The 20,288-nt window shown below is 41.6% G+C and overlaps 1 protein-coding gene across 2 annotated transcripts in view; it reads right to left on the bottom strand.

Moving 5' to 3' along the window:
- The window catches only part of Unc5c (unc-5 netrin receptor C), a 335,223-nt gene that overhangs the window by 20,278 nt on the left and 294,657 nt on the right, over positions 1 to 20,288 (bottom strand). For both annotated transcript variants that reach the window (XM_026783907.1, XM_026783908.1), the window contains 2 exons: positions 11,135 to 11,303; positions 8,728 to 8,961 (listed from right to left, as the gene is read on the bottom strand). In XM_026783907.1, the coding sequence (XP_026639708.1) occupies positions 8,728 to 8,961; positions 11,135 to 11,303 (403 nt within the window). The remainder of the gene's footprint in view (positions 1 to 8,727; positions 8,962 to 11,134; positions 11,304 to 20,288) is intronic.

The following is a 20,288-nucleotide window of genomic DNA, read 5'->3' as shown; positions in this document are numbered from 1 at the left end:
CATTATCCATGCCGAGCCATTAGCCTGGGCCACTTTAAAGGCATAATAAATCCAAGCTCTTTTAAAGGTCTATGTGGAAAAATAAAGCAGCTCTGGTCTATGCTCGCTGCTCTCACAAGCTCCCAGAGAGTAAGAGAGAGAGAGGGAAGTGGAGGCGTACCTGAGAATCCATGACTATTATGTTATTTCTCTACCACCAGAAATTCCCACTCTTGAGGATTGTTAAGTCATGCCAGATTTGCCACCCATGTGCTCCCTGCTCTCCTTTCCTCCTACTGGTCCTTCCAAACACTGGCAAGCCTTCCCTCCAGGGAAAGGCTCACAATTAGGCTTCCCGATTAAATTTTAGCTCCTTATAGTTGAGAGAAAACTGAAGAGAGGGCAGGAAGGAGATAAAACCACCACTTTGCTTCACTTGTCTGGTTTCATTCTTGGTATTGTTTCTGGACTTAAAATTCTGTGTGTTCTATTCCCAGTAGAAACACAGAGACAGAATGGACTCCTTCTATTTCTGCCAAGGAGCTGGAATCAGTACCAGAGTCAGAAGCAGGCGGAGGGAGCTACTCTGAAGGCCCAAAGGAGTCCCAAAGATACAGAGGCCAAAGCAACCAGCCTTGCCCTCCAGAAGTTTGTGCTTGCCTTAGCTTATGGAGCTAGGGGGCCTTCATTTTTACTCTGTCCATGGTGCTGAGCCAGTGCAGGGTCATGCTAGGGAATCCCCTCAACTCCAATATTGAGACCAACCTGGCAGGTGTTCAGCACGCCATGCACATTAAACCTCAGATCACCCTTCAGTGATTGTACTGTATGTACAAAGAGTCACATCTGCTGTCAGATGTAGTGAGACCAGCCCTGTTTTCATCCAGTCTTTATTCCTATGATGAAACCTGCCCTGGTCATTTGGGAATGGGAAGTTTCTCTCTGTCACTGTGGCTGTCACCGCTGCCCCTGTCACAGCAGTGTGCCTATACTCTACTATAGCAGGGGCCAAAAAGAGCAGCCGTCTTCCTCTCCTGTTCCCTGCCAGCTCTCCAGCAGGCGACTCTCAGTCCTGTGTCTGCTGTCTCCGCCTCTGGCCTTCAGGCCTTGGGCTGCTGAGCTGGGCAATGGGGAACAGCTGATTCGCAGCCAGCCTTTTCCACCTGCTCAGGTCAATGTCACTTCATGCTGTGATTTTTCCCTTCCTATATTCACACTGGGGTGCTCTGCCCTGCCCCCAAGTCTGTCTGCCTGCCTTCATCCTTAATAATAATAAGGCTGGACGCCAGTGACCATGTGCAAATATTCCCCGTCAAGCCCCTTCGTTTCCCGGGCTCTGCCTGCTGTTCCAGCAGCTGCTGCCGCCACAGATGCTTGGGCCAAGCTGCCACTTTCAGCCTGCCTGGTCAAGGAAGTTTGCGATGCTTTCAAAGCAGTGTGCCAAAGGGCCCTACTCAACAGAGTGCCCATGCCACTTGTCTTCCCTGGGCGTACTTCTAATGAAAGTAGGATGTCTCACATAGTATTATGGAGCAGGGACTTTTAGATCACTCTAGTACGTGTGAGTTCCTCTTGAACTTTTGTTTAACCTTCAACATGTACTGTTCAAATTCCATCTGAGTATTCCATAAGCAATTACCATGATTTTAGGACAATACAGACTTACTGTCTTGTGCTGTATAGGCCATCAGCCCAAGACAGCATTCATATTTGCAGTTAAGGTTCATGAGGGCAGCCTTCCCTTCTGGAGACTTTCAGAGAGAAGAAATTAAGCTCCTTCTCCTTTCCCAGCTTCTCCGGGCTGCTTACCTTGCTTATCTTCTCATGATTCCCTTTCTCTGTCTTCAAATCCAACAATGGAACATATGTGCTATCTTCCTTTCATGATTATAAGACATACTGACCACAGGTTAGAAACATTTTTTTTTTCGAGACAGGATTTCTCTGTGGCTTTGGAGCCTGTCCTAGAACTAGCTCTGTAGACCAGACTAGTCTCGAACTCACAGAGATCCACCTGCCTCTGCCTCCCGAGTGCTGGGATTAAAGGCGTGCACCACCACCGCCTGGCTTAGAAACATTCTTTACCTTACAAAACACTTGTCATTATTTTATTCCCGCCACATCGGGTGGGGGGAGGGCTTTACATATCAGATCAAAGCCCCTATGCTGTGGAAGATATTTTATCCATTGCCATGTTCAGAACAGCAATGCTTAGATATCTTCAAAGAATCTTTATTATACTTAGCAAAAGTTCTTTCCTCCTCTACGTGCCCTACAAAAGTAAATTCATCAAGTAGGCTGTTAGTTAGTAGTATAGGATAGGGCTAATACAAGTTTCATGAGAAGATGGTAACGAGAAGATACCATACAAAGATCCCTGTGACAACATCTGACCAGCTGAATTGCCACCCAAAAACTGTGCTGAAACTAGACTAACATTAAATTTAACGTCTTTGGTGATTTATCGCCTTCCAAATGTGGCAATAGTTTCAATGCCCATGTAGTGATAATAGGATTCAGTCTTTATTTTGTGCCAGATTTAATAACTTTGTCCTTGAATCTTCCAGGGGTCCTGGAGGTAGACACAATCATTGGAACCTTTAGCACATTTTCTTGGTTTTATCTGGTAGATGAGTCATATGCATAGATACATTAGTGTCAGAAAAAAAGGACCCTGAGAGTCTAATACCCAGGTCAGGTTAGTTTTGAGGTCACCTGCTGCTTCCCTATAGGAAGCAGCAGATGGATAATAGTGGGGATGGCAACAGGTGGCAAGATGAAAATAAAGCCACCTATTGTGTGTAACAGGTTGCCTAGCAAGCACAGTGCGGGAGGTGCCACATCCTTAACAACCGAGATTCATCCAAACCATTTCATCATTTCATTTTCTCTACTTTTCACTCCTCTCTCTCTCTCTCTCTCTCTCTCTCTCTCTCTCTCTCTCTCTCTCTCTCATCACTGTACTCTCCTGGAGCCTACATTAGGGTATTTGAGAACCAGATGAATCCAAGGAAGAGGTTTTTTTTTCTCTGTGTCCAGGCACCCCATAGGGAAACCAGATTGTGGTGATGTACATTATTTGGCCTGGATCACAAATACATCTGTCAGAAACTCAGTAAACATCACACACTATACAGAGCGAATGCAAACAACCCCTTTGGAGTTTTAGATGTCTGCACACATTGAGGGACTTTATTATGAGAAGATGTCTCTGATAATGGAGCAGAAATTATGTATTTCTGCATAGATGTATTTTTCTCTCTGAATGTTTTTTTTTTAAACTTACTCCAAACACAGCCTTGTTCTCTGTTAATTTCTGGTCTATTTACACTAGGATTTCAGTCTTCGCAAATAATGAAAGGAAAATATCATTTTTATTACTTTAATCACCCAAGGAGGAGGAGAAAGAATCTCACTGATAATCCAAACACCATCTTTTCAATATGCTTGACCTCTCTATTTGAGTTTATTCCACACTATCCTCACAGTTTTCAGCATCTTTATCTCTTTGTGTAAACTCAGCCTCAGCTTTGCTCCCACTGGTCCTTCATGCCTGTGCACAGGGAGAAACCCTTCTGAAAAGCATATAAAAGATTCCTGCTGTCTCCCATCGGCCTTGACTTCTACCCCAGCAGTCACTGCTGGCATGCTGATTCTACATCAGTGCTTTCAAATTACTAAGTGCAGCTTTTAAGTTTCAGGTGACCATTTTTTGCTTCAGGGCCTAACAAAATCCAGGAAGATTGTTACAAAAATTGCCCAACTCAAAGAGGAAGGAGGAAAGATGAAGAAATGCACTGGAGTTCCTTGAGCCCGGCTCATAGGGAGGACTCCTTTTCTTCATCATCTAGCCATACACATAATAATACAATGAGATTTAAAAATATAACTTTTTAATATAGTTATATGTGATACAAAGCAATAATTAATATTATTTGTATATTCAGGCCACCATCTTGCCTAATAACTTACAAGGACTATGTAGTAGTGTGTATTAAAAATGAATACTTCTCTGAATCTCCCCCACAGTCTCATGCTTCTGTTTTCCACAGTTCAGAAAGATTCCCTACATCCAGCTGTAACTTTATGAAAATGTCAAGCCCTTGCAGACACAACACTGAGCTCCCAGTGTTACTGGTAAGGAGTTAATTTAAAGCATAAGCCTCTAAGCAGACCTCCTCCTACTGGGGCCCGGGTTTAGTGATAAGAGATTGTATCAAAGATATGGAGGCAAAAAGGCAGGGTTAATGATGTATCCATGGAGAGAGGAGATCACTGTTAGGCATAAAGATGGCTGTGATGTGATCAGGAGCTTTGGGGAACATAGAAGAAGTTCCAAACAACTGTCATGTGAAATACAATGCATCAGGAAGAAACCAATAAGAGGACAGGGATGCAGGGCAGGCATTGTTTAGATTAGTTATTTAGGGATTGTAATGGGCCTCGTTGGAAATGAGCCTGAACAAAAAGTAGAAAATCTGTCAATTTGTGGGCACAGTTCTCCATGGGAATCGGTGCAGCCAGCTACAACTGAATGTGGGACTATGTTTGAGATGATTTCTCTCTGGATATGGATAAATGCAGAAGAGGATTTTTGGATCAGGAAACCAGGGAAGGTGGAGGAAGCTTTTCTAAGAACAAGTGGCAGCTTCATTGTGGATGGAGATGGAAGCTCATGAGGCTTTATCCATTACACTGGGAGACGGGTTCAGATTGGAGATCCTGCCAAAAGTGAAGATTTGCAGAGAGCGAAGATGCGCACATCTGCATGGATGGATGAGTGAGTGATGGGAGTGAATAGAAAGACTAATATATATATATTAATATCCAGAACAATTCTGGGGATAACATTGAGTTTGAGAGAATACTTGGAGTAAAATAGGTTGAAAGTAAGATCATAAGACAGGTCCTGCTGGGGTTGGTCTGCACTTAAGGAAATGCAGTGGGTAATAAACAGAATGAGAAAAATCCAGCCCGCAAGTATAGACGTGTCCCAGAGTAGCTATGTGTCTCAGTGTAAGAATGAGTAGAGCTTTCTTTTTTTCTTCGGTCTTGTGGTGAATTAAAAGAAGGGAGGTTCCCTACAGACATTGGAATGGATGAAGAGCTATCTGGAAGGTTCAGTACTGGCAGAGATGAGTAGGAAAGCGATGGGAGAAAAGCGGTTTTGTGGATGCAGGATGTTTGTTAGTAATGGAATCATTTCCACAAAAAGATGTGTGAATATGTTTAAGATAATAGTCCTTAACTGACTGAAAAACATGCAGGCAACATCAAGATATAACTCCAATAGCAGCCAATGTAGATGATAGCCTTTGTAGAAGGACCCTTGAACAAGTCTCCAAAACCCCTGTGGATTTTTACATGCACTGTGATAAATGAATTACTAAATGAGGAAGAGATTGAGAAAGAAAATTCAAGGAAGAGAGAAGGAAGGACTGGGGAGAATAAATCTAAAGAGTTTGGAAAAGCAAAAACTACAGGACTAGCAAGGAAATGGCAGACCAGCAATGAGAAATAGCAGGGGGTGTGCCAAGAAGGTAGACCTTTAATACTAGAGGGCCCTTTTGAGCTAATCAGCCTCCAGGTTCCAATTCAAGTATGAGTAAGGCAGTGCAGACATGGCTGAACTAATTGTCTCTTCAGAGTGTTGGATAGACCATTTACTTATTACTAGGATTTTGGTATTCCTGCATTATTAAAAGGCCAAGAGGTGCAAGAATGTCTCATCCATTATTCACACTTCTTTCCAGCTAAGTGCTGGATCCCCAGATGCTGAGAATTTATAAATGTCTGTCTGGAAAGCATTGACCATGATATACACTGCACTTGGGTTGTTTTCACTCCTGAAAGCAATCTGCTGGTCTTTCTTTGCATTGACCATTTCCACCCCTGTTCTATAATTAGCAAACTCCAATATAGGTTTTGCAAAGTATTACATTTTTGCATAGATCTTTGTGTGTCTATCAGGAAGACAGTTCAGGAGATCCCAAGCAATGCTATGTCAGAATATAAATTATGTGCATAAAGCATTTCAGGTACCATGAATATCTTTGACTGTGCACTTCTTGCAGTAATTTTTCAAGGAACTGTTCAGAAGATCCACCTTAATCAGACCCCATGACTCTCCAACAAATACAGTTTTTCCCAAGAAGAATTTAAACCCAGCATGATTTGCATTCTGATAGCGCCTTAGAAACATCACACAAATCAGCAAGGAGCATAAAAGAAACAACCTGAAGCCTTATACAAAGCTATGTTCACATCACTTAGTTCCACAACCAGAAAATTCAACAAATTGGATCATTAAGAATATATATATAATGACCAACAAAGTCCCCCCTCTTCCTGCACACCTTGTTGGTCACATCTACCACGAGGATTGCACAGTTGGGTATGGCTGCTTACTTCTAACCAAGTACCTTACCATCATCGTTTGAGATTGCTTCCCAGAAGCCCTGACCCGTAACCTCCAGTTTTCACAATCATGAATTATTCTCTTGACAGAAATCACAGAGAGAAATACCTTGAAAGGCAGAAAATGTTCTTCCCTTGGCTTCCTTGGCTCTTTGCATTTTCATTTTCCTCCTCAGCCACTCTGATTGTCTTTGGCTGCCCTTCCTGCTAGCACATCATGGCAGCCTTGATTTCTGTCTGGCTCTTTAGTCATTAGTTCCATAGATCAACTGTAGCTAACTTCCCACACTTGAGGCTTGCTTCTCTATACCATTGTTGTGTGACCTAGAGCCACTTAAACTTTACTGAGCTTTGGAGTCCTCATCTGTCGAGTAGAAACAGTGAGACCTTATGGAGTTATTGTAAAGATTGGATGAGTTAATAGAATATGTAGAGTTTTGCCTGGTAGATACAAGTACTCAGTAATACTCATTATTTTTATTTTTCCACTGTTCTCGTTGGATATTTTCCTTTCTGACATCAACGTGACATCTCTGATGCCTGAATCTCTACATTGGGATTTGTTGTCTGTTTAGAAAATAAAACTCTACATATTTTTGGTGTGCCGTATGTTGTCAAAGAATGAGATAAATACTGAATAATCTGATAAATGTTGATTTTTGAGCATATTTTGAAGTTGATTTTATAGGATGGAATGGAATTCCAATGGAATAATAGACACCAAAAGCTAAGAAGGGTTAAAGGTGAGAGGGGGAGAAAGGTTGAGAGAGATAAAACCACATACATACATTTAATTTTCCATTGCATATTTTTTTGATGACAGATTTATACCCCTAACTCAGTAGTCCATAAGAAAAAAGCATTATTGCCAGCAAATTTTTGCATCATCCAAAATTTAGTTGTTGATAAAATTCTGACTATGTGGATTAGGATTAAGAGATCATACCACTGGAAGGTAATTTGATGATGAGGGCAGGAATCTTCTAAATGAAACAAATGCCATTACAAATGAGAGTCCACAGACCTTTCCAGCCATCATCTACTACATGAAGACACAGCAAGAGAACAGTTGTCTGAAACCTTGAAGGAGTCTTTATCAAAACACAACCATGCGGACAAACTTATATTCAGCTTCCCACCTCCAGCACGATGAGGAAAAATGTCTACATTTAGGTCACCTAATCCATAGTATTCATCATAGTAGCCTGAATTGACAAAAGTAACAAAGTCACTTACCCTAGGCTTTGCCATTGTCAGAGACAGAAGTTCTATTCCACTACATGAATGGTAGTCACCATGCAACTTGCTCAGGAACTTGTATCCCTGCTTCCATCCTCTTACTCCTCTGGCACCACCAAAGCTCTGCCACAATCTCCTTAATAACTTGAATCTGTCCACTGAAGTCAGAGTCAAGGGTCTAATGCATATTTCCAATCACGTTCTGTTTAACACCATAGACTCCCTCTGTCAGCTAAGATCTATCTTCTTGGCTTACTGGCAAAATACATCTACATAAAGGCGTCAATTGCTATTCACTTTTGTGTGCCTGCACCCTGTTCCCTGTATCTAAACATCTTGAATGTTTTTCCCTATCAGTGCTGCTTAAAACCTTACCTTTCATAATGACAGGTCTCAAATGTTAGCTCTTGTTCAGATTTCCTTAAAATACTATGTAGGTTGCCTCCCTGAACTCTCACAGGATGTATCAGTAGTGACATACACCAGGTTCTGGCTTATCTCCTCAACCCTGGCATACTTTTTATCTTCCTCTTTCTAGATCATAACTTCTTCAAAGGCACTTATTATATCCCTTAAAGCTTCAAATGGGATAAAACGAATGGCAATAATCACACCAGGAATTAAGCACATTTATTCTGCAAAGCAGCAGCCTGTTGTCAAATGCTAACCCTCTCCCTCACAGCCCTCGTAAAAAGAATGGGAAAGCATATAAATGAAGTAGCACACAAGAGGAACATACAGCGTGAGCAATTATGCCAATTTCTTTTATAGGAAGAACGCAGCTGAGATAAACATGGAACCAGATTATTTACCATCCACAGCTTTCGTTGCCAAATTCGTCTACATTTTTCATTAAAAGAGCTCAAGTAAGGTAAACAAAAGTAGCCCTTGGGGAGGAATCAGCACAGAAAAAACAGCTTATCTATCAGCATGGCCACTGAGATATATCTGTTTGTTGTAACTGCTTCCTCTGGGACCCATTGCTTGTATTCGCACACCTGCCCAGAGTCATCTCCAGGTGTGTAAGGTTACTTCAAAACCTTAGCTTCTGGGTGAGGGTGAAGAGGACAGGTGAGAGGTGGAGACACTTACCTTTAGGGCATCCTGTGTGTCATCCAGACAGTAAACTCTAATGCTGTACTCCAGGGAAGAACAGCAGAGGGGGCCAAAAATGGCCAGTTTCAGACGTTTGGCTGCTGCTTTGGTGGTGGACTGCCCAACCAGGGCATAGGTGCTGAGGTTCTCTGTGAGGATGTGGCAAGCCTCTGCATCCAGCTGAATATAACAGGGAGTTGTGAAGTTTTCCTCTCCCACCACCACCACATCCTGGGAATGAGAGGGAAGGGAACATGATTAAGCTCCCAAGGACATGTGCGAGCCACCATGGATGGTGGTTGATAAAGCAGGAGTCTGCTCCTGAGTTCTGGTTTGTCTTTCTCAACTCTGTGGTACCTGTTTTCATCCTCCATCATCAGTGCTCTTTCTTTGTCTAGATACTGATGTGATTGTTTGCATAAGTGTCCTGGTATCTATGTGAAAATCCAAAAGACAATAGCAAATTATCCCTTTGAGTTCAGTGTACTCAGGTTTACTAACTGCTTCTGAGATTTTGTTATTTTAATCTTTCAATATCTTATTTAATTGAAAAGTACAAAGTATTGAGGTGCCACTATAGGATATCAACTTTTTGCAATAATCCATATTTAAAAATAATTAGAGGAATTAAGACATTATATAACATCATTATACTTTCTCTTTTGAAACTCAGACTACAGTTAATTTTTCAGAATAGTATACTTTTCCCTAAGTAATCTCAGCTCTCAGGTTCTCCACAAGGGTAGCTGTAAGAAGCACTTACTGCCTTCTACATTCTTCTCTGCCGTTTTTCTCATAAAATTATTAAACAGTTCATTACTGTAGACTAAAAATACTTTACAAGAAATAAGTGGAAGTGGTGATTTTTGTAAAAATAATTGCCAATTCAACTGTTTTTTTTTGATTTATTCAAATGGCTTAAGTTATATACTAACAGAGAGGGTCAGGTCATTAAGCCAAGGATCAACATTTCACATGCTCCCGTGGCAGTGGGCAGGGTGGAAGGTAATAAGAAGTGCTGGGGACTGGGCAAGTAGAGTGTGTGGCTGGGTTAAGAGTGCAGTGGCCTCTGAGCTTAGCCAATGGGATGGCAAGCCCAGGGCCATCCGAGTCATGATTTACCACAGACAAGTACACATTCTGATTTTATATATTCTCCCTACTTTAAAGTAATTCAGACTGAGAAGAAAATTTCATGAGTGGGAAATAAAATACATGCATGAGTTGCAATTCAGTTTTGGAATAAGCCCCGCCCCCCGAGCTTTTTACTGTATCCCACTGCATCTGACTTATGGCAAGTGCCAACTACCAAAAAAGTGAGAGAATAAAACTTAGTCTCTAGGTCTGGATAAAGACATGAATGGAGCAGTCACCTCAGGTGACAGCTTCTTGGTTTGACCTTATGACATCATCTGAGATGTTATGAGCTGTATTTTAACAACATCAATGAGTTAATATTTCAAAGTGTATTTACAGGAATCTTACACTGATGAGAAAAGCAGTTCAAAGCCTCTAAGTTTAATTTAGGCTCCAAGACACTGGACAAAGAAGGACTTAGGAGGAATAACTCAGAAAGCCTGAAAGGTGTGGCCAGCAGTGGGCACCATGGCCCAAGCCTGCTTTGTAAGGATTTATATGAGAATGTTCTTTGTACTATTCTGGACTCTTGAGTTCATTGCTTTATCATTGTTAGCATCATTCAACCCCAGAAATGGAAAAGGCATTAAGCAGAGAATCATGCAAGCACCTAAGATAGGGTTTTAGATATTTGTTTTGATAGTTTAAAGCTTAAATGAAATTAAAGTGAGGCTCACTTAAGTCTATTTAAAAGATAATCCCAAGCTCAACCCTAGACGCCAGGGCCTCTGATAAGGAATGATTCCCTTATATGGTCAAGTGCAGTCAATGTTCATAGAAAGGAAACATCTAGCTAATCCCAGAATATCGTGCTTCACTGCTAAATCAGTTTCCCTAAAATACTACAGCCTTAAACTTTCATGTGTATCTTTATAACTTTTTTTTGCTAAAAATACCAAAAGTAATTATATTGGAACTTCACATTTTGCATATGTAAATTTTATATAAATATACATTTATACTAACATTTACATATGTATTTGATAAAGATATTCTTGAGAGACAGATGCTAAGTGATCTAAGTTCTGATGGTCCCCCACACCCTCCCCATCATGTGGTTCCTGTATTCCTAACAGCAAATTACCTGGGATGTCTGAGTATCCTTTTCCTGTGAACATCTTCCTTTTGCTCATCAGTTAGAAGATTCAGTCTCTCGTTTTAAGTGCAAACCAAAAGGCTGTCATGCTTTACTTTAGAAATAAAGGTCTCCCAGCATGCACCAATGATGGACATGGACAGCATGTGTCTCCCACAGACAATCACTTACCTCCCATTGTCCCTGCACTGCCTGGTTCTTGAGCTGGATCTTCCAGTCTTCAGTATTGGGGTCTGCACAGTGATGCAGAGTGAGGATGACGGGGCGGGTCAAAAGAGCTCCAGCAGGCCCACAGCTCACCACAGGGGTCAGTAGGGTCTGAGAGTCTTCCATGGGGGGCCTGCAGGGAGTGCAGAGAACCATACCTGTGACATTTCCATTGCATTACTGCCCTGTGAAGCCACTGAGATCTACAGTGGATAAACAGTTCAAATCACATCCTATAACACTTGGGGGGTGGGTGGGCAAGACAGAAATAAATGGAAGCCGTGTTCTCTGTAGATTGGCTTTCATCTTGTAAGACTGGAGGTCTTTCTGACAGCAGGGCATTCGCCAGCATCTCTTTGATCCCGGTTCTCAGACATGAGGCTGCCTTGATAGTTTCCTCTGACTCTGTGCTCTGATACTTTCAGGATGGAATGAGAGAGAACAGGCTCCTTATGAAGTTACATAAGCAGCTTTTCTGATAACGCTCACCACTGGTCTCACAGTGTTTTAAATACTTTAGAGTTTTCAGGGCCTAACTTGAAAAATACTTCAAAAACTCGCTTCAGAATGAGGACACCCTAGAGCTAAACTTAGTCCAAATGACTTTCAGGCATAATTCAGGATAGTATAGCAAGATTCATTCTTTCAAATGGGAGCAGAAAGAATATAAGATGGCATTTCTATAGCAAGTTAAAATGAGATCCCATCACTTATGTATTTCATATGCAAAAAATCTGGTCAAAAAAGATACAAACTGTTTCTCTCTCCCTCCCTCCTTCCTTTTATAAACTCTGTCATTCTGTTTGATTTACATTACTAAACAACAAGCAAATGGACTAATTAGTCCAGGCTGCCAATTAGTGTGAGGAAGTCATTTCAAAGTTCCCGAGGTTGCTCCTGCATCTCACAACTCGCAGTGACTGTTTTGCGATTAGACAGACTAAAGGCATGTTTCCTAAGACTTCTCAAATTGGCTGGCAGAAGAGCATGGCTACAGGGGCCATGGGGCCCTGAAATTTTAGGAGGGTCTTCAAACACCCCCTTTCCCCAGAACAACGGCCTATGAAAACATGACTGACATGTGGTTTGTGCCTTAGACATATGCAAATTTATAATCCATGGTTACTAGATTATCATTCATTTGTTCTCAACTTACATTATAATCAATTAGAATGAACACAACCTGCCTTCTAGACAATTCTCTCCATATATCTTTGAGCTACTAACTAGCCCACTTTATATCATGTATTTGGACATTATTTTGATATGTTCTTCCTTATAGAACATTCTCAACTTTTCCAATGTTATCTGACAAGTAAAGATTCCACTTCTTTCCTTATGTTTCTTTCTTCAAGTTCATGAAGAAGTTTTCAGAGATTTGGTGTCTCATTATATTGGGCAGCCTGAAACTAACCTAAAATTTAAGTGTAGCTAATTTCTTTAACTGAGATTATATAGATATAGTCACACATCACAAATCATTGTATTATTCTCAGATTATTATCACATAAATATTAAGCTCTAATTAAGAGGGGAGGATGGAGATATTATTATTAAAAATATCCTTCAGTAAAGTAGGTGATAAACACCACTATAAGCTAAGTTATTTGTTAAAGCTGAGCCCTCAAAGATTCCTAATGTAAGTGTTCTTAGGCTACATCAAGTCTATACAGTTTTGTGTTTGTTAGATGACTTTTGAACTTGGACATATTTATATTTTTATTTTGCTTTATTAGATTCAATATACAGTTCTTAATGGTATGTCCTTCCTCCAAATATTGTTTATATCTCCCACACTCTCCTATCCATCATACAATGGATATTTTTGTTATTTTTGTGTTCGTTATTATCACTGGCAACATTGTAGCACAAGAATAAGACAAGGATAAGACCTTTCCAAGGTCACCACTTGAAGCTTTTTCTCTCATCAAACATCAATACCTTCGAGTTATTCAGCCCAACCAAATATAAATCCATTAAAATGTACATCTCAGTGACATCCTTCTGTCTTATTCATGTAGACATTTAAAAAGACATCTCAAATTCTTCCATAATTGCAGTGGCTACCTGAAATTGATTTGTCTCTTGTTGTTACCTCTAATTTATGTATTATTTATCACATCATCTAGAAGTTAGTAAATATCTATGTCCTACCTTCACCTAATGCTAAATAAATAAACAGATAAATGAATGATGGCAGCTATTATTATTTTAACATTGTCAGAAGATAACTCTTCATATATTTATTATGATAATCGATGTGCTTAGCTGTTTTCAAGGATGCTTGTCTACAGTTGTCTTGGAAGATAAAGATGTCTAAATCTGCAGGAAATGACAGGTAGGACTGCCTCTCATCAAGAACAACTCATCTTCCTCTGTTTAGTGGTCCTTTACTAAACCTGTGTAGATATCACCTAACCCTCCTTGAAATACTCTGGGAACTTTAGCTCAGAACACTAACACAAAATTGATGATGGTCTAGAACATGCAATTGTGGTGACTGATGAAGTTTCTGAGCTAAAAATTTGCGCCTTCTACCAGTACTGACACAACAATGACAGCTAACACGATAGCGCCTAAGCGAAGCCAAACATGAAAGCCTTCACAATTGCCAGTCATCACGATCTGTAAAGCCTGCAGTTTGACTTCTATTCTCCTCAAGAATCTCTGACTCTCACGGCTTCCTTCTTCCCTTGAGGTTGTACCAGGATCTCAAAGACTTCTGTCCTTTCCTTCTCTCCTCCCGTTTGGAAGGCTCAAATGAGCTTTGCTTACTTCCAGTGCTTTAATATCCTGCATAGCATGCTTCTGTTATTAAATCTATAGTTTTCTAGGCACCTGGGGGGATATGCTTATATTTAGAATCACACGGTTTATGGCAGTCGCTTGAGACTTCAATACTATGCCCCCTACCACTTTGGTTTTCATTTTCTCGTAACATAGTTTGTCTTCTCTTTGTCTAATTTCCCCCCTTTACAACGTAGGTGAAACTTTGCTTTCATTTCGTCATGATTAATATTACACTATCTGCCTTTGGCAGTGACTTTATTGCTGCCTAATATCACTTTTCCTACGAGGAGAGGAATAAACCCGCAATGGTTATGCTTTCCCGAGGCCTACACCTATCTTTTAGTTACAAGTGTACCTTGAAAGGTGAGCAGTAAAATTTGCCAGGAGGGACCTCAAGTGGATCCATTTCAAGTGGCCCCCATTGAAGAGCTGAGGTTTGAAAAAAATCTGTCAGCGTAGTCCTCAGCAGTCTGTGCTTGGAGAAGGTAAGGAGGGGGCTTCCTCTCGCTGACCAGGAACATAAGGGAGAAGAGGAGAGCCCCTGCTGGGTTGAGCAACCGTCAGTTGGACACTGAACACACTGCTGGCATGCTCTATTGACAAGCACTGCTCTTGGGGGAGGCAAACCAAATGAGCAGTGGGGAGGGGAGGGGCTATGCATGTCAAAAGAATTTATTAACTCAGTGAGGAGCAAAAATGTAATGAATAGGAAAGTGATGAAGTCGAATTCGTAATGGGATGAACAAACAAGGAGTTAAGACTCTCATGTGCTTCTGAGATGAAGGAAGCGGTAGAAACAGAAGGCAGTTGCCCACATATGTGGAAGGGGAAACTTAGGTGAAAGGTAACTATATTAAACTAAAGGTCAGACGTGTTTACATCTCTATAACCATTACTTATATAAAGGGAGGGTATTGAAAAGTATATGGAACCAAATAGTAGAAACTACATGTAGACCTCACCTATGACTTTGTAGACAAGGGCTCCGATCTATTTATATCCTATGAACCATCTGAGTTACTCAAGCAAACAGCCTGTACATCTTAACCGCAGATGACAGGGACATGCACACTGAACAAAAATGAGGCTCAGAAGCAGCAATTAAGGAGGACACCCAGCAAAATTCAATGATCAGAATTCATAAAGTGTTTCAAAAGCAAGCAAACAAAAAATCTAACAAGGATCAAATCACATTAAGAACTGGACAGGTCTCCGTGCCCCTAGGACAAAGTTCACGAAGAGGAGAAGGTAGTTTTCTGGCACAGAAATTTGCTTTCAGCCTCCATTGGTTGCCTGTCAGTGATAAGACTGCATTCACAGAACAGCATCACGGATAACTTTCGCGTGAGCAAAGAATTTGCTGCCTAGGCACTTTTGGAAGGTGAGGTGTTCTTGTGACCCTCTCCAGAGGAGGAATCCAGAGCTAACGCACTTGCCTGAGGATCCGGGGCTAATGATTAGCACCATGAAATTGCACATGCAAATCATTTTGCTACTTTCACACCAGTGTGTATGGGGTTGCTTCCCACAAGTGTAGGGACTTTTGAAAAAGATCTGCCTCCATCAACCTCTGTGTGGTCATAAGGTGCCCTCTGTGAATGTACCCCTTTCTGTTACTTCCTTCAGTGTGACAATCCCACCCGAGGCTCAGCTGCCTTCTAAAGCACACACCATCCCACATAATGGGCAAGTTGAAATATTTGCACTCCATGCTCCTGACAGGGAATATCCAACTTGCTCTTATTCAAAAGCTCAATTGAGAAAACGCACGCGCGAGCACGCAAACACACACGCGTGCGCGCACACACACATACACACACACGTATGCATGGGCGGAAGCCACTCTGAAGGGCATGTCATTTTCCTAGACAGGAAGAGTCTATCTCTAGATTAAGTCAGAATGGCTAAACATTGTGCTCTGAGCTGAATCCCTATGGAATTATTTATCTGAGCATATACTCTGGGCCCTCACAATCTACTTCCCTTGAGGACCATTAATACAAATAGTCTTTAAGCTCATTGCTACTTTTATCTTAGGATCTTTGTGACTTAAAGTATAATCTTTATGAGGAAGCAGAGAGGAAGGAACCAGGCTCCTCCTAGGAATATTGTTCATGTGGATCATAAACCTTGGCGAAGTCTTTCTTTTCTTTTCTCCCTTCTCTTTTTGAGACAAAAATCTTTCTGTAGACAGTGCTGGCCTTGAACTATCTCAGCCTTGCAAAATTCTAGAGTTCTAGACATACTACTGCATCTGGCTACCTTTCCCCCTTGAAGCTATGAAATAGCCAATCCATTATTAACTCTCAGGAAGTATGGTTCATTGCACCACTATTTGACATTCCTACTGCCCACTTGACTTTATACATCACTGTTGTTTCAAGGCCTCATTGCTATCACACACCTTGGACTAGTTCTATAAGGGATTTTACCAATGGAAGAATGCCAAAGACCACCAATAACCTATAGCTAACAAACCCAATAGTTTTTAAAATGGTTCTCCCTTATTATTTACATTTCAGGCACTGTCAATTACCTGCTTGATTTGGGAAACTTCTTTACCTGTGGTTTCTATTCTCTTATATCATGGCTTATTTATCCTTACATATATATTCATGCTTTAGTTAAAAAAGGACTCTGTTTCCCCTGTGTCAGACACAAACGGTGTGCTCACCTTATCGCTTCATTACAAAATATCAAGAACTAAAATGTTTTCCACTGCCCCCTACACCCCATTTCTTTTTACCTTGAAAATCCATCTCCTGCTAAGACTTCATTTCTGTATCTATGCCTGAGATCATATCCTGTTTACATCAGAGCACATTTCCTTCAGAAACCGAGCTTCTCCCCTCTAGCCAGTGGATGTTTCAGCCCTCCTTTGCTTACAGTGCCCAGGCCTTGTGCCTTAAACACACCCTATGTATTTCTCTCCAACACGCTGGCCAGTTGAGAAACACATTTTGCTCTGCAGTAACTTTCACTCTTTTCTCCTCTGTCTTCAAGCCTGGCATACCCCATCCTCACCTCTCATCAGCCCAACGCAGACCAGAACCTTCATGAAGATGTACTGTTCCTTCTCTTCAGCACATCACATCACAAGTTACCACATCACTCTTTAAAAAGAAGTGCTAATCCCGTGTCCTTGAGCTGATCATAAACTTCCTGTCGCTCCCTACACTTCACAAATAGAAGCCTGTTCACTTTCACATTCAGGATCTATGAACAAATTGCTCCTTTTGGCTGGCTGATTGAAGGAACCACCAGGCCAGCATCGGATACAGAGAAAGGGGAAAACGTGACTTTCAGATCTCAAAACATTTTGTCCATAAGAATTGATTAATGATGATGCTTTGGTTACAATAAGATTTACTTACTTAAAAAAAAATTCCTTCTAGAAACAGGATGCAAGGGGCCACATTTCTACATAAGCCACACACATTGTATTCATGGGGGAATAGAGACTTTGTGTTCTCTCCAGAGCGCTAGGAAGTAGGAGAGGAAGATACCCCGGCCCTCGCAACTCCTCACCTTCTCTGGTCAGATGAGGCTTGTCCCATCCCTGGCCCATTTAGACCACACATCTGCCAGTCTGCGCTTTGCAGAGGGCACATTCAGTAATGATAAGGCCCCATTTGTCACTTTCAGTCTGCCACATGTAATTAAGTTCACGCCTCCCTCTAGACAACTCACATCAGCAGATGACCAGCTGGGTACCATCCAGCTGGAAACACACCCAGTTCTGGATGCAATGAAAGGAGCCGGAGCAAAAGAAAAAGGGGAGAAAAATAATGCTCACAGTTCTTTTGCAAATGCTATCAAGTGGCACTCATCTCCTGATTTCTTCACCCTGACTTCTCAGAAAAGTTTCCTCTGGGTTGCGTGATGATGGGAAAGGTCTTCACTGAGCAAAGTGGACCCAAAGTGTAAGCTAATGAGAAGGCAGAGGGTGGTCTAAGGTGTAGGCAGGAGGGATGTCACCTTGGAAAGCGAAGAGCTCTGGGGTCAGGATGACTTGGGTTGTGCTTAGCCCTCCTCAATCACTAAGGAGACTTGACTTCCCAGGCATCAATCTTCTCACCTTTAAAGTGGGGTTCATCACAATGTATAGGCTTTCTCTAAGACAGGATCATGTATAAATGCCTGAAGAATGACCATCAGAGGTACTTAGTTTTGCTACACATTTGTTTTCACCATGCTGTTACAGGTCTGTGTCATATTAGAAAATTAGTGGTGTGAAGTCTTCCCATTTATCTGACAGATAATCTCCTCGTGTTCTATCTTTGGTGCATGGTCTCTGGTAGGTATTTTCTTTCTGGGGTGTATGTATTCATGTATGGAGGCTAACAGTGGGCTTTTGTTGTCTACCTTATTGTTCTGGGACAGAATCTCTTACTGAAACTGAAGCTAGTCAGTCTGCCCAGATTGAATTGCTGGTAAGCCCTTGGGTTTTCCTGTTTCTACCTCACCAGTGCTAGGATTATGGGTGTGTGGCACCATGCCTATATGTGGGTACTGGGTATCATCCTCTGGCCTTCTTGCTTTTCTTGGCAAACTCCTTACTTACACCCTGAGCCATTTCTCCACCCTACCTACTGTATGTTTTGTTTTGAGATCTTGAACTTTCTCCTCACCTACAACTTTCTTTTTTTCTTTTCTTTTCTTTTCTTTTTTTTTTTTTTTTTGGTTTTTCGAGACAGGGTTTCTCTGTGGCTTTGGAGTCTGTCCTGGCACTAGCTCTGTAGATCAGGCTGGTCTCGAACTCCCAGAGATCCGCCTGCCTCTGCCTCCGGAGTGCTGGGATTAAAGGCGTGCGCCACCACCGCCCGGCTTACAACTTTCTTGATGCAAACTCAAGTCAATGGAGCAATTCCCCCTTCATTACCTAAAGTCAAAGGCAGTGGAATCTTAAAGAACTGGAGTTTGACATTATCAATATTCTATTCCCTCATCTCCATCCAAATTGTATAATCACTACTCTGAGTTGAAAACCCTGAAAGGATGGAATGGAAAAGCAGGGGAGAGTGGAAGAGGGCACACCCTACTATGGCAGTAGCCGAATATGATGTGGGCTTTAGCTGCAGATAACAGTTACAGGGTGAATAAAGAAATCCGTGAACACTGCATGCCTTCTTTGTGGCAATAAGTCTAAGTCAGTTCCCAGGACTGTCAGAGGTGCCACCCAGAACATCAAAGGCCATGGGGGACAGCGTCTGTCTAATGCTCACCTTGGCTTAGGACAAGAGAAAATAAAATGAAATAAATCTGTCTTAGATTTTACTAATTGCTTTTCTTGCTCCCAAAGCAGGGAGCCCGAAGGATCTGTGAATGTTTCTCTGCAGTAGGAATGAAAAAAAAAAACATTTGATATAAGTAAATACAAAACTTTTAATGATTTTCGGTGGCTCAAATTTTAGGCAGGAATAATGTGCAATGATTTAAGTTGTTTTTTTTTTTTTTTTGTCTTTTGTTTTTTATTTGTTTTTCATCTTCTGGTCTGGCAGTTGTTTCTGGAGGTAGAAGGGCAGGAAGGATACTACCAGAGGGGGGGAATGTTCTGGGTCATATTGCTATAAATAACTGTGTCTCCACCCCAGTGCAGAACAAAGGCGCTTTCTGTTACCAAAGCAGGGACTAAAAAGAGCTGGCTGAGGATGAGAGCGGGGAGGAGAGTGCGGGAACATGATCACTTGGTCTGCATCTGTCACTCAGACTCCACTCACAGCCACACCTAAGGATGCTTCTTCCTGGGACCAACAACAATCAATCCTTATACAACCAGGAAAGAATGAGCATAGGGTTGTGCTAGGCTGAGGTGGGAGGTGCATATCAGGGGCTCTGCTAGGCTGAGGTGGGAGGGCCATTTTCAAAACATCTTTTGTTTTAAGATCTCAATGTGTCTTTGAAAGCATTAATCACCCAGGCTTCTAGTGCACGTCCTTCACACACACACACACACACACACACACACACACCACCCTTTATGTGGGAATTACTCAAGAGAGACCACCTCTACTAAACTAAAAACTGAATTTAGGAATCTGACCTGTTCTTATTTTTATTACTTAAAATAGCTACATGTTGATCAATATGACACAGTCAGAATGGAACCTTTGGATTCGGTATGGTTTAAATCAACACTAGGCTCATTTTGAAAGGTCTAATTATAAAAGAAGGCTGATGATTCCTAAGCTGGAGGAGAGTTAAGAACAGAAAGGGGAGAATGAGCATAGGGTTGTGCTAGGCTGAGATGGGAGGTGCATATCAGGGGTTCTGCTAGGCTGAGGTGGGAGGGGCATATCAGGGGTTCTGCTAGGCTGAGGTGGGAGGG

Source organism: Microtus ochrogaster, chromosome 21, assembly GCF_000317375.1.
Source record: "Microtus ochrogaster isolate Prairie Vole_2 chromosome 21, MicOch1.0, whole genome shotgun sequence".
Taxonomy (NCBI): domain Eukaryota; kingdom Metazoa; phylum Chordata; class Mammalia; order Rodentia; family Cricetidae; genus Microtus; species Microtus ochrogaster.
Note: the sequence above shows the minus strand (reverse complement) of the source record. Positions and strands in the feature narration are given on the sequence as shown.